General features: G+C 34.0%; 1 protein-coding gene across 1 annotated transcript in view; it reads right to left on the reverse strand.

The window, feature by feature from the left end:
• LOC114325858 (dynein regulatory complex subunit 3-like) overlaps positions 1–14,741 on the reverse strand; it is a 28,575-nt gene extending 13,834 nt beyond the window's left edge. Inside the window, exons 1-4 of the mRNA XM_028273990.1 lie at positions 14,489–14,741; positions 7,372–7,706; positions 3,678–3,931; positions 405–706 (exon numbers count right to left, since the gene is read on the reverse strand). Of these exons, the coding sequence (XP_028129791.1) occupies positions 405–706; positions 3,678–3,931; positions 7,372–7,706; positions 14,489–14,680 (1,083 nt within the window). The 5' untranslated portion in view covers positions 14,681–14,741. The remainder of the gene's footprint in view (positions 1–404; positions 707–3,677; positions 3,932–7,371; positions 7,707–14,488) is intronic.
• Positions 14,742–16,099: the final 1,358 nt, after the last annotated feature.

Here is a 16,099-nt window from a genome sequence, read left to right on the forward strand (position 1 = left end):
CAAGACATAAAAATGACCCGTTTTTAAGGTGGTGCGTTAATTTCTTGGAGTAGTGTATATCACCAAACACAAAGAGTAACAAAAGAACAGCCGATTGATAAAACAAATGACCAATTTAATTTAAAAATAGTTAAAAGACTGATAATTTAAATCCTTATCAATTTAATTTAACTACAGAGAAAACTGCTATAAATGTGCTTTTGTCTTGCATACATTTCACTGTAATATTTCTTTGTTCAATGCCTCGGTAGACAGTATACCGTCTCTCGTTATTAATACTTTTAAGTATTAGCCTCATTCTTTCAGCAAATTTTGTCTAACTGAATGAGGCCATTTCACAATGAACAGAAAAAATATACATAATAGTCTTAAAAATTTGTTAAGTTGTTAAGAATAGATCATACCTTGTCGACATAGGTCATGTCATCTATTATAGCATCATCCAGCTGCAGCTGTAGTACTTTAACTTTAGAAAAATGTTCTTGCTTTTCTTCGATGAAGGATTCCATAAAAGTGATACTCTCCTCCTGGTTCTCCTTTTTAGCGTTGTCTGTACTTCTGGTGAACATTTCTATTTCCTCGCATCGCAGGTTGTACTGTCTTTGTCCGATTTCGAATATTTGAACACAAAAGGCGATGAAGTTTGTTTCGAAATCTTTATAAATTTGGTCGAGTTCTTCTGTACCAATTGCTAGAAGAGCTTTGCCTAAAAGTGAAATGTTTGCTAGTATGTTAATAATAAACGACTTTGGGTGAAGACATCAATCATTTATGATATGCGGATGACACAGTACTCGCAGCTTTTACTCAAGAATATCTGCAAACATTACTTGACAGTATCATTAAGAGCTGTAAGGAAGCAGGTATGGATCTGCTACTTTGCTGCTACGTGTTCTCGGTCTTACTCTATACATAGTGTCGAGTCTTGGACTGTAAATAATAGTTATCTGAATGGCCTTGAGGCTTTCGAAATGTGCTATAGAAGAATTTTAAAAGTTTCTTGGGCGAGGAATATTCGAAACTCCAAAATACTAGAACATATCAGCAAGAATACTGAGATTATAAAGTATCAAGAAGAGAAAGCTGGAGTACCGAACATGCAATGAGAGGTCCCAAACATGTGTTGCTACAAACTATTATGCTGGGGAAAATGGCAGCCAAACACAGTCCAGGACAAAGAAAGACTTTATGGTTGAAGAACTTACGAGGTTGATATATGATATTGATACAAGCAAAGCCAGCTATTTAGGGTGGCAGTGAAAAAAATAATATCTCTATGATGGTAACGAACGGCCTCAAAGGACGAAGTACATGAAGAAGAAGATAAACCTTCGATGAGATGAGAGCACATAAAGAAGTAGATTAATGCTAAGCTTGTTAAATATTAACACTGTTACTAATAAACCAAGTATAAAAGTTATACTGAGAATAAATCAGGTACAGGCAAAATCACTACCAATAAACATGAAATAACTTAGATAAAGGTTATACTTGGTATAAGAATTTAGTTCAAATTTATACCGACCCTTGTTTTAGTCTGGTATAACCTATTTTATGACTAAGGGAAAATGAAAATGTAGTATGTCAAAGTATGTAAATAATTTATTTCCTTAGCTGAGCGCTTTCGACATAAACGTCATCATCGGAGCTAATGGTCAAATACTAAAAAAGTACCGCTACATAGAGGTGTAAACAAGTGCATCTTAGGAATGTAAATTTGATTTTTAAATTGTGAATGCTAACTTAGTCCTCCGTACAACAGCAAACAGCAAAAAAACAGAAAGAAACGGCCACATACACGTTGCACAAAAACATATAAACTTTTTTCATGGTACGGGTGTCGATATCACCCGTCCATCCTTGGCCTAGTAACAACAGCTGACTGACCTGAAAAATCAAATTTACATTCCTAAGATGCACTTGTTTACACCTCTATGTAGCGGTACTTTTTTAGTATTTGACCATTAGCTCCGATGATGACGTTTATGTCGAAAGCGCTCAGCTAAGGAAATAAATTATTTACACACTTTGACATACTACATTTTCATTTTCCCTTATTCATTCAAGTGTGTACAAACTTATCAGTCTTTCAACTATTATTTTATGACTGTCAATGTCATCAAAGGCAAAAATATATTATCTTTTGATTTGTTTTGTGAGTAATTATATAATAAAAAAATGTGTTAAAAGATATTGCGGCTGTCGAAGAAGTTGACAATTTAATTAACATGATAGAAAATACACGAAAAAGGAAACTATTCAAAGATAGAATAAATCCCTTTTCACAATTCACCGATAAGGAATTCAGAATTAAATATCGTTTTTCTAAAGAGGGTGTAAGGTTTTTAAGTCCAGAGAAATAAGGTTTTTGTCGGGAAACTTGAGCAGTCAGGTTGCAGATGGGATTTTTGGGTACTATATACCTAATACAATATAAATATGTACAAAAATGCCAGTCACACTTGGGACAAGAATTTTAGTTATTAACAAATAAGGGTCAAAAATGGCAGTTTTTTCGTTTAAATCGCTACAGGCACAAATGGGGTACTTAAATATCTTATTTGGGGTATCCATCTTTTAGCAGATGAGCAAAGGTTTAAAATGGCAGTTTTTTAATTGTGGACCGATTATTTGTTGCTTCGAAAATTGAAAAGTAAGACTAAAAGTTCGAAAATTAAAAATTTGTTATAATTTTTGCAAAAATGAATTTAAGACTTTAATATTGCATGAAAAGTTAAGTCAAATAGTCCATATAATGCCCAGAAAATTTCAAGATGATTCGTCATTTAGTTTAAATTTTATTCAATTTGTTTATCCCAAGATTTCAGAAAATAATAATGATACAGCAATTCTGTGGAAACCATATGAAAAAATAATTCTGCAATAAAAACTCATTTTTATTATTCCGAAAACATTTTACAAAAGTTGGGTTCAATTTTGGCTTATAAACAATTTGAATAACTCTGTTAATATTGACTGTAGACTTAAATCTACGTTGGGATTTAAAAAGCTGGTATTTTTATATAAACAAATTAAAAAAAACTTTTCGCCTAGGTTAATTTGGTTTGTCAGTTACAGAGAAAAATCAAAATTGACATATTTGACACAATAGGTTTGTTCTAGTAAACAGTCAAACTAGTCAGAAACCGTCAGCAAACAGTTGATCAGTGAGAGAACATACTACAGTCACCAGTGCTATCCCCTCTACTCGCGCTGGTCCACCATTCACTGATGGTTTCAAACCGTTTGAAACTGATGCTAGAACAAACCTTATACGTATATCGTTGTTCTATGTATTTGTGCAGAAGATTGCGACGTTGCCAAACTATTATTTCGGAATAAAGTGGGAATACTTATATCTAACTTATACCGATGAACTGAGTAGAGAGCTGTAGAAGAGTTTGCTATAGATCTAAGGACCTCATTGCCTTCTTTATGTATGAACAGAAAACAAAAAGTTGTGACTGGCTAATTGACACCCAAGTCTATGCCATAAAAAAAAAACTTATACCGAGTTTATTAGTAACCTTCTATATCTATATCTACCTTATACTTAGGATAACTATTCTAGATATAAATACGGAATAACCTTAGAATACGAGTGTTTTATTAGTAATAGTGTACATGCATAAAAACAGAAAGAGTGGGTGTATACAAATTTTTTTATACAAATTTACCTTCATCATCATTTTTATACATGTCATCAAACAAATGTCTACTATTCATATATTCAACGAAGGCTTTTGAGTGAAGTTCAGCGTCAGCAATCTCTTTCTCTTTTGCGCGAATTGCTGCAAATTCTACGTCTTCTATTTTTTCAAGGTCGCGAACATCAAATTTATATACTATTTCAGCTTGTTCCCTCTCGTCATCAGAAATTCTTTTATACTCGTAATAGTCTAAATTCGGCAAGAAAGCAGCTATGAATAGTCTAAAATATAAATACAAAAAAATCCGTAAAACAAAATATTTATTCATATATTTATTATTTATTTTATGTGTTTTATGTGATACTAGTTTATGGTTGTGTTTTTGTTACTAAGGTCCGGTATTTCAATAGCTACTTAAGCTTTTGCTTAGCTAAGCCTGTGTCAAAAGTTAAGGAGAAGCTTAAGCTGGGTGCCGTATTTCCATCATTCTCTTAACTAAACTGATGCTCAGCTGTAAAGTTAATTGGTTTGGTACCTCTGAATACGTCAAAGTGCCAGAGCTAACTGTTCTGAGGTAAAAACCACTACTGTTGACATTTAATTTTATCTTGTCATCTGTATCAATGTTATTTTACTTCACTTAATTTTGTGTACATGGTACATGTGTTTTTAGTTTATTGTCTATATTTTCTGTGGTTATATTTTTATTGTTATTTTGCATAAGCAATAGATCCGTCTTTGTAATTTTGTTTATTGGATATATTCCTTAAAATGTCAAATTGGAATGTAAGTTTATTTTTGTAAAATAAATATACCTACCAAACATTGTAGAAATAAACAATTTTCATGTGCCTACACCTTCCAAAAATAGTAAGAATTTTAATAATCGTTATAACGATTAATAAATTAATAGATTATTATTTAATAATCCAATAATAACGTTATTACTTAAAAGTTGGGTTTCAAAACAACTCTATAATTAATAATCTATAGAAATAACCTCAAAAAACAGAAAACAAATTTTAAGCAAAGGCTTAAACCAACTCCCGCGCGAGCTTAAAATGATTTGGTTTAAGCCTAGGCTTAAGCCTCAAACTGAAGTGGAAATACAGGCATCTAAGCTTAAGCAAAGGCTTAAAGTAAGCTTTGGCTTAAGTGAGGTTGGAAATACCGGCCCTTAGTTACCAACTACATAATAATATACTTTATGCCCATTCAGACACCCACACGCATATAGACAAAAAAATTTGGTAACTTCTTAATAACATTTATTATAATACAAGTTGCAAAATATGGAATTAAATTATTATAACTGCATAACATTATTTAGTAGAATTCATATAAAACCGGTAATTCTAAAAAGATCCGGTAATAGATACATTGCCAGCAGAAAATGTTGATTCATGTTTCACTGTCGTATCAAGTTTATGTAATTAAAAGTCCGATCCAGGAGGTATGCCTGTCAGCATTCCTGAAACCTCATTTTTTTAAGATATAATATCCTTTATATTATATCCTTCAGCAACGACGTACTCGTTCATCCACCATGCTGCTTCAACGGGGTCATACTGGCTTCAACGTCTGCAGAGTTGCCGATGTTCAATGCAGACAGTGACCTGTATACTTGTCAGGCACGCTCAAACCTAGATATTTAACAATGACGAAGGGGATTTCTGCAAATTAATTTTTTCCAACTGATTGTTGACAGTTTACTAGTTCTGGACCAAAAATGCTACGATCAACAGGAAGATGTATTTGTATGCTTCATAGACTTCTAAACAAAAACTTCAACAGAACACGTAAAACAAACTGTCAACAAAGCTAAAGCCCTTAGGAGTCAACTGTCATCGCTAATAGGTCGAAAGAGTAAACTGAGATTTAAGACAAAGATTAGGATGGCAAATTGTATAATTTTGCCAACACTAACATACGCCTCAGCCGCATGGGGGCACACGTGTAAAACCAACAAGAAAAAAAATACAAACCATCCAAAACCACATGATCAGGGAAGCTCTGAATATACCTACATATGTCCCATTAAGATACGTATTTGGACATACGCAACAAAAGAAAGTCCTGAGAATGATAGACGAAAGAGCACATGAAATATTTAACAATATCAGAAACCATCCTAGCAGATTATTAAGAGAATTGACTAACTACGACGAAAACCAAAGAACGGTACATAGACGGCCTAGACAGCAGTTAGCTGGATATAGAGGAAACCCTTAAGAGTGAAAAATTGAGATAACCACAGAATATCGAAACACAAATGTCGCCCTTCAGGCACTAAGTAGCCTTCAGGTAGGTCAAATGGACCATAGCCGCGGAATGTGAGCATCAAGGTCACGTACCGACAGACGTGGGCTTGATGGCCACACCTTTCTGGCGCTCAGCCGTCGAGGAGAACAAAATTTATTTTGCCAATTCGCCGGCTGAGTGACCGAGCATACACGGTCTGGACAACAAGACACCGATTTAGATTGGTGCCTTGATGTCCGGAACACATTTTTTTTTAGGACACAAGTCCAAAGTAAAGTAAAAAATTAACTTAGTCATTAATAGGGAGAAAAGCTCTTCTAGCTACCCCTAAAACCAGGTGGCTTAACCACATGAAGTAATACAAAGGATGTCCCATTACCCAGAGCATCCAAAGTAACATTAAGATCAACGCCTCCCCATTCGGTATGTCCTTCGATGGGGAGGGGTGGAGGTATAGCTTGGGGGTCAGATAGGTACCACTCCATTACGGGGTGTGATCGGTTTGATCTTCGGACATGTGGGTTCCACTTTTCCATTGGAACACACATGTTCCCCGGGGCTGGGGTTGATACGAGCATGTGTGTGTGTGTGTGTGTGTGTGTGTGTGTGTGTGTGTGTGTGTGTGTGTGTGTGTGTGTGTGTAGACTTCTAAAAATCATTTGCGAGAGTAGGACACGATCTACTATTAGAACGATTAAAATAAGTTGATTTAGGTGGGAAAGACATCAAACTACTAAAAAACTTATACTGGAACCAAAACAACAGAATTAGGATCGAAGGTACCACGTCCGCAGATGTAGATATTAGGAGAGGAGTTAGACAAGGACGTGTTTTGTCACCACTGCTATTTACTCCGAGTTTTTATTTAAAGAGGCACTAGAGGATTCCAAGGACGGAGTCAATGTGAATGGCGTAAATATCAACAGCATCAGAGACCCCGATGATACGGTGTTAATTGCTTATTCCGACTTAGGTCTACAACGACTGATCCACAAAACCAACCCTTTCTGTGAGAAATTCGACATGAGAATAAACTATATACGTCTGTTGGATCGATAGCAGCCTAAATCCTGATCTAGAAATAAGATCGAGAATAGAATAGGCCAAAAATGTTGCGAAAAAATCAAAAGACTGCTATACGATTTTCGAATATAACTCTAAATTCAACTACATTTATCAAAATTACATGGACATCGCATATCTCAAACGAAGAAGTGCTGCATTGAATAGGCAAGGAACGAGAACTGTTCAACATAGTGAAAGTGAGAAAAAAACATTTAAAAAAGTAAGAAGTACCAATCTAAAAGAGAGAAAAAATATTCCAAATGAAACAATTTATTGTCTTACAATCATCTTGAATATATTTTTGAATAATAGATTAAGATTAAATAACTATTATTCAAAAAAATTACAAGTACATAGGTCACGAAATCTTTTTTTTTATAATAATAAATCTTACCTAAAATTCTTGTCCTCCGTGCATGGATTATAAGCCATATTCAAAGACATTAAATTGAACCTTCTTAAATAAAATATCTCCTTTTTATCTGAAATTAAATTTCTTCCTATACTGAATACAGACAAGTTTTTTAAATTATCGAGCCCTTCTAGCTTTTCGATCAAATTATCAAATAGGTTTAGTTTCTTCAGTTTTGTCAAATTATCAAGATTTTCTATTTTAGAAATTTTGTTAAAAGACAGATCTAACTCTTCTAAATGAATTAATGATTCCATGCCTTCGATTTTCTCTATGTAGTTATTATTTAATTTTAATTTCACTAATGATTTAAGTACCTAATAACATAAAATTATTACGTAAGTACAGTGGAACCCCAATAAGTTGCCTCCGATAAAGCGGAAGTCCGGCTAACCCGGATCGATTTTCATTAAACAAAATAAACATTTTTTCACTTTGAATTTTTTTACCAATAAATAAACAGTACTGTATACAACTGTACGTAATTTAGATGTACTGTGCATATGTATTTCATGTTTTTGCAATTATAATGTGTATTTGTTTATTATTTATATGCATTTTATTAATTTTTACCATATTCTCCGGATAACCCGGATTTTCGATAGCCCGGATCGGCCGCGGTCCCGAATAATCCGACTTATCGAGGTTCCACTATATTATGCTTTTAAGCATCTTATAAGTACTTGCGACATGAAATTCGGTTGGGAAGAGGAAGAGATCAGATGACCAGACGTGCGAGCTCTCACGTCGCATAGGATTAGCCTCAACAGCGTTTGATAAACTGAACACTGAACTATGTATTTAAATCGGACTTACCCATGTGCCTAAAAACGAAAATCTTTGACCATTGTGTGTTACCTGTACTCACTTATACAGCGGAAACATTAATACTCACAAAAAAGATAGTGAACAAGATATGAAGCGCCAGATGTTGGGTATCTCCCTGAGAAATACGTCGTAGAACAAAAACAACAGACGCTGTGAAAAATTCAATTGGAATTGGGCAAGCCAAGTCGCGTCGCCAAATTGTCAGACAATTGATGGACAAAACGTATTGTCGACCACGGGAAGAAGCACTATGGAGGCCACGAGAAGAAGCACTATGAAGCATAGGACGCCCACCAACCAGATGGGCCGACGATCTAAAGCATGTTATCGGTAACTGGATGCAAGCCGCATAAAACAGAGACAGATGGAAAGATGGGAGACCTATGTCCAGCAGTGAACATAGGTCTCGGGGGTTTCTGGGTCGCTGACAAAGAATATGACATCGGAAATTATCTACGGAATACCTGGTACCCAGGGTACCTACTGTTTACTTCGTTTTTTTGAGTTTTTGGCAAATTCATTAAAAAATTAGTCAAAATTCATTACTCGGGGCGTTTTTGGGGTCTCTGACGACGAACATGACATCGGAAGTGATTTCCGGAGTACTTGATGCACAGGGTACCTACTGTTTACCTCGTCTTCCGAAGTTTTCGGAAAATTCATTAATATATTAGTCAAAGATCATTAGTCACGAGATAAACAGTAGGTACCCTGGGCACCAGGTACTCCGGAGATCACTTCCGATGTCATATTCGTCATCAGCGACCTCAAAAACCGCCTGAATAAAGATTTTTGGCTAATTTTTTATTGAATTGGTCGAAAACTCCCGAAGACGAGGTAAACAGTAGGTACCCTGGGCACCAGGTATTTTTGAGATCACTTCCGGTGTCATATTCGTCGTTAGCGACCCCAAAAACCCCCCGAGTAATGATGTTTGACTAGTTTTTTAATAAATTTTTTGCCGAAAACTCCACAAGACGAAGTAAACAGTAGGTACACTGGGCACGAGGTACTCCGTAGATTACTTCCTATGTCATATTCGTCGTTAGTGACCCTAAAAACCCCCCGAGTAACGATTTTGACTAATTTTTTAATGAATTTTATTGACGAGGTAAACAGTAGGTACCCTTGGCACCAAGTACTCCGGAGATCACTTACGATGTCATATTCGTTTTCAGCGATCCTAAAAACCTCAGAGTACCAAAATTGAACTCAGTTCCGCTGATAATTGACGAGTTCTGAATTTTTTTTATTGTCCGTTTGAGATGCACTTTAAGAATGCATTTTTTTATGCAGTTTTTCAATATTATATTATGGCTCGGGGTCACAAAGTTTCCTAGCGCATTAATGAATCGAATGCGAAAGGAATTATTAAGATTCATCTTGTCGTTTTCTTTTTCGGAGAGGATCCGTGCTTTATTGCTTCAACTATAATACCAGAAAAAGAAGAATCTTTTTTTTTTCTCTGATTCTGTCCTTGGTTAGAACTAGAACCTTTAGCCACGTAATTGTATAACTTATCACTAACTCAGGTGTAATGTGTAGTGTGTGTGTTGAGTAAGTGTCTTGTTACTTTGCAAAGTCGACGTCATTGTCTTTGCAAAGAGACGCTAATTGTATCCAAACGTCTGCGGTCCCTCTGTATAGCTTAATTAAAGAAGAACCTGTATAGCTTAATTTACACAATTATCTGATATGATTGTGTAAATACTGAGGCGAATAGGCCTGACATGGGCAGAATTTAGCAAACTAAGCCATATTCTTAAAAAGTTCAATTCCCATGTGTCTCAAGCGAAAGGTTTATAACCAATGTGTTTTGCCTGTACAAACTTACGGAACAGAGACTTTAACATTGACACAAAAATCAGCGAACAAACTCAGAGTTACACAGCGAGCCATGGAACGTGTCATGCTGAACGTGAGCCTTCGAGACAATAACAAACCAACAAATCAGGCAAATGTCAGGAGTTCAAGACGTCATCGAAAGAATCACGACTTTTAAGTGGAACTCGACAGGGCCTCGATTTTTGACCCTTCGCTTCGTTATCGAACGTATTCGCTTCGTATACTAAACAGGACCTCGATTTTTGACCCATCGCTTCGTTATCGAACGTATTCGCTTCGTATCTGTTTAGTATACAAAGCGAGTACTAGTCCATTCTTTCACGGTTTTTGCTCTAAATTTTAAAGAACCGCTTGGTTTGACATGAAATTTGGCATACGTATAGCTTACATGTCAAAGAAAAAAAGTGATATTGTGCCGATGTGTGCTTCTGCCCTGGGGGTGACTTTCACCCCCTCTTGGGGGTGAAAAAATATATGTCCAAAATAAGTCCAGAAATGGGTAAACTGACTAATTTTAAGTAACTTTTGCTCTATAGAGCTTTTTCGCCAAGTCAACACTTTTCGAGTTATTTGTGAGTGAATATGTTCATTTTTCAACAAAATAACCACATTTTTGGAAGGTTTTTCGCAAATAACTCAAAAAGTAGGTATTTTGTCGAAAAAAATGTTCTTAGCAAAAATATAGCACATAAAAAAATAAAAAAAATGGTGTACGCGTTAGGTCTCTGGCTCTCGTAGAACCAGAGTTATGGCCAATGAAAAATAGATTCATATTCACCAAATTTCAAATAGAATATTTCGACGTGAAATATCCAAAAAATTAAGCAATTTTTGGGGAAAACCTATTTTAAATTTTTTAAAGTGTTTAAAAAAAAGCTTTATTTCTGTTTTTATGAAAAGTTTCTAGCATTAAATTTAAGCAAGTTAGGCTCAAAATAAAGTTGGTCCCTTTTGTTTTTGCAAAAAAAAAATCAGGAAGACTACCCCCTAATTAGCAACTTAAATGAAATTAATCGTTGCTGCTCCACAAATTATTTTACTTATGTTGTGTCTATATGATCTGTAAGTTTGATCGAGTCAAAGTGCTTATTTTTGAAACAATTTGGTTTCAAAGTAAAATTTTTAAAAATATGCTTTTTTTCAAAATAACTTAAAAATTGTTAGAGATACCAAAAATCTCGAAAAACAAAAAAAGTCAGATTTGATTTTTTGAATGTCATGTATTTTTTTGTTTTTCTGTTAGACAAAAATTGATTAAGATTTGGTGTTTCTAAATTTGCATACATTCGTGATCAGTGACTCGTTCAACCCCTTTTAAAAAAACAGCCCTTTCAATAATAAGGACTTTGAACCGATGAAACTTACAGATCATATAAACAATATATACACGAGTCAAGAAACTTGTAAAGTCGTAACTATTAAGTTCATTTAAGATACTAATTAGGGGGTGATTTTCTCGATTTTTTTACCAAAACCAAAAGGGACTAACTTTATTTTGAGCGTAACTTGTTTAATTTTGATGTTAGAAATTTTTTATATAAAACAAAAATGAAGCTTTTTTTAAACACATTAAATAAGCTGTAATAAATTTTCCTCGAAATGTGCTTAATTTTTGGTTATTTCACGTTAAAGTATTCCATTTGGAATTTGACGAATATAAACCTATTTTTCATTAGATATAACTCTGCTTCTACTAGGTGTAGAGACGTGATATTATTATATACACCATTTTTTTAAATTTTTTACAGGCTATATTTTTGCTAAAAAAGTTTTTTCGACAAAATACTAACTATTTGATTTATTTACGAAAAACCGTCTAGAAGCGTGGTTATTTTGTTGAAAAAATGAACATATTCACTGTCAAATAACTCGAAAAGTATTGACTTAGTGAAAAAACTGTATAGAAGAAAAATTACTTAAAATTAGCCAGTTTATCCATTTCCTGACTTTCTTTGGACGAATATTTTTTCACCCCCAAGAGGGGGTGAAAACCACCCCCAGGGCAAAAGCACATATCGGCACAATATCACTTTTTTTCTTTGACTTGTTAGCTATGTGTATGCCAAATTTCATGTCAATCCAAGCGGTTCTTTAAAATTTAGAGGTTTTGCAATATTTTACCGTTAGAGAACGGACTATACGTTCGATAACGAAGCAAAGGGTCAAAAATCGAGGTCCAGATACGAAACGGCACTTAGCCAGAAAACAAGATAGACGGCGGACAAGACCACTCATTGAATGGAGGTACAGAAACTATAAAAGCAGCCGAGGATGAAAAACGACTAGATGGAACGACGACATAAAACGAGTAGCGTAAAACTGGCTACAAGCGGCCCCGTATAGAGAACAATGAAAAAAACTGAGGGAAGTATATTATGTCCAGCAGTGGACGCGATTGGCTGATCGATGATGATGATTGAAATAATAATTGATATATTAAAGTGATGACCAGGGCGGATCTGTGAAAAAACGTCTATTTTTGGATGTGCGAGGTGGCATTCGGATTTTTGCAGGTAAAGTTAGGTGAAAACTTCAACAATAATAATTGACTTATGCTCCTTCTCAAATAATATGCTCGGAACATTTATAAAAAAATTAAAATATTTAAACATTTCGAAAAACATCAATTTTTTTTCTACTTTCTTTGCTTATAACTTTAAAACGATTCATTTTGGAACAAAGTCGTAGAGAAATAAAATAGAAATAATTAAATTTTGGATTATAAACGACTGGTTAAAAATGTCCTAAATTATTACCCTTTCTGCAAAATAGCAATAAATGCAAAATAAGGGGGCAAAATAATAAGCCTGTTTTTATTCAATGTTTTTTAACCACTTTGGTTGCACGTAGAACTTTCATAATTCGCTTAGAAAATTCTTACAACATACTTAAATCGTTCACCAAATTTCACTAAAATTGACCTGATAGATTTTGCAGAATAATTTTGCAATTTAAATTTTTTTTAAAAAGTTCAAATTTTTAAAAACTTTCTGAAGAAAAAGTAGAACATTTAGAAGTTTGCTATTTTTTTACATATAAAGAGGTTCTCTACCTATCCAATACACTTTACAGAATTAAAATCGGATTATTTAAGCGGCCTCAGGACTGTTTTAAAATTATAAACAATTTTTTGGCTTATAAACAAATACAGTGAGGACGTTAGAGTTGGCATAAATTTATTTTCTCGAGAATAGGGGTCTCTGGAGATAAATCCCGAAACAGATCGATTTTTATTTTTAATTTCTAATTTTTTGGTATATATATATCATACTAGTGACGTCATCCATCTGGGATGACGTAATCGATAATTTTTTTAAATGAGAATGGGTGCCGTGTGATAGCTCAATCGAAAGGCTATTCAATTTTGTATTCACTAATATAAACATTTCCATAATTATTTATACAGGGTTTGAATTAAAAAAAAATTTGAATTAAATTAATTCTAATATTTAGATTACGTCATCACACCCAGATGGATGACGTCACTAGCATGACATTTATGCCAAAAAATTATAATTTAAAAATAAAAATCGATCTGTTTCGGGATTTATCTCCAGACTCGCCCATTCTCAAGAAAATGAATTTATTCCAACTCAAAGGTCCTCACTGTATTTGTTTATAGGCCAAACATTATTTATAACTGTAAAACAGTTCTGAGGCCGCTTAAATAATACGACTTTAATTCTGTAAAGTTTATTAGATAGGTAGAGAACCTCTTTATATGTAAAAAAAAAATTAGCAAACTTCTAAATAGTCTACTTTTTGTTCAGTAAAAAAAATTAGATTGCAAAATTATTATGCAAAATCTATTACGTCAATTTTAATGAAATTTGGTGGACAACTTAAGTATGTTATAAAAATTTTCTAAGCGAATTATGAATGTTGTAAGTTCAACCAAAGTGGTTGAAAAACATTGAATATAAACAGTCTTTTTTCCCCCTTATTTTCTATTTATTGCTATTTTGGAGAAAGAGTAATAATTTAAGACATTTTAAACCAGTCGTGTATTCTACAAAATTCAATTAATTTTATTTTCTTTTCCTACGACTTTGTTCCAAAATGAATCGTTTTAAAGTTATAAGCAATAAAAGTAGAACAAAATCGATATTTTTCGAAATTGTTAAATGTTTAAATTTTTTTATTAATGTTCCGGGCATATTTGAGAAGGAGCATAAGTCAATTATAATTATTGAAGTTGTCACCTAACTTTATCTGCAAAAATCCGAATGCCACCTCTCACATACACCTCAAACTAGATCCGCCCTTTTCTAGTATGAGAATAGAAAAATATAATGCTTAAACTAAACATGCCATAAGAACCTTTATAAAATTATTATTTTTCAACAACCCTACAGCCCACTTAGTATGTCTTGATTATCTACATCTTGTGTTTCTTAATATTACTTTCAAAAAAGAAATTCCTTACCCATAAATGGTCTAATTTAAGTATATTCATATACTCAAATCTCATTTCTTCTATTTGGTCCATAGGCATTCCGTCTGCTCTCATTAATCGACCAACTTCTCCTTTGGGGAACTGTAAATCGATGCATTTTTCTATTAATGCGTTGTCTATCACTTTAGGTTCACGAGTTTTACAAGGATCGGTTACTGCCATCGGATAGAGTAAAAAAATAAAAGCTCTTTGGGTTAAGTTTACTGAAAGTAGAAACTGACATAAGGACGATTTGTCGATATTTTAGTTTCTACGGTAACGATACCTGGTAACGGTAACTTGAGACGGACCTAAGAAAGTGAACAAAAAAATAAAGATTTCATTTTTTTAAGCTAATTTCGACTATAAAAGATTTTGAAACAAGTACTACTTATAACAAAATTCAAAACTCATAGTATGGAGAAGATATTATGTAGATGATGTATTCCAGGTATGATCTCACGAATCAGAGTTGTTTTACACTTTCCTGAATACATCATCATCATCAACCGTACGCGTCCACTGCTGGACATAGGTCTCCCTCAGCTCTTTCCATCTTGCTCTGTCTCTGTCTCTGTCCTGAATACAATAAACGAAAAAGAATAGACGATAATTTACCATGGAAAATGCAAACAATATTTCACTACTTTCTCTTCTTCTTCCTCGTTTTGTGTCGACATGACTCTGTCTGTTTCTCAATGTGCCTCCAATACTGGGGAACCTCTTCCTATTGGGAAACCCTCTTTGGCCATCTTTACTATTTTATTATTGTTGTTATTAAGCTTATTATGATCGTTTCATTATGTTCTTCCATCTCTATTCCAGTTCTTGATATTCTCCATTTTGCATCTCCATCATATTTGTACTTCTAGGTATGCCCCATCCTATCTAACCATCGATTGTTCTAAGTTTTCATCTCTGCTATCTCTAGCATTCTTTTTATTCTCTCTGTGTCAGGTCGTCTTACTACTACAATTTTCAATATTGATCTGATGATTATTTTGTAAACATTCCCTTTTTTTCTTGCCCAGTATTTTTATTTCTCCATATTATTTCATTTAGAAAACCTGTGGTTCTGTTCGCTTTACATAATCCTTTAAAGCTTATTATAGCAGCTTATTAAAGCTTATATAGGCGTAGACTAGCAACTTCACATATCCTCGTAGAAAATACACTAGCGTTTTTAAATTTCACGATTTTGAAGCTCAATTCACGGTACCGAAACGTTACCAAACATTTCCTTCAAGAATCAATTATGGTACAAATTGTGTGACATATTGCGCCATCTTGTTGAAACCACAGCCTCGCAGATCATGGTTGTTGAATTGAGAAATGAAAAAGTCAATAGGTCAACATTGACTGTAACGTTCTGGCCACCATCATTTCTGAGGAAGTACCAAGCAATAGTTAGTTTTTCTAGATGTAATGCTGTCTCAACATACACTTGAGGATTTTCTTCACTCCAAATATGGCAGTTTTGTTGGTTAACATAGCCATTTAACCAAAAATGATCTCCGTTCTTCTTCTTCTTGCAGCACCGTCTCCTATCGGAGGTTGGCTACCATCACAGCAATCTTAACTTTGTTGGCTGCAGCTCTGAAC

This window comes from Diabrotica virgifera, chromosome 3 (genome assembly GCF_917563875.1).
Source record: "Diabrotica virgifera virgifera chromosome 3, PGI_DIABVI_V3a".
Classification (NCBI taxonomy): domain Eukaryota; kingdom Metazoa; phylum Arthropoda; class Insecta; order Coleoptera; family Chrysomelidae; genus Diabrotica; species Diabrotica virgifera.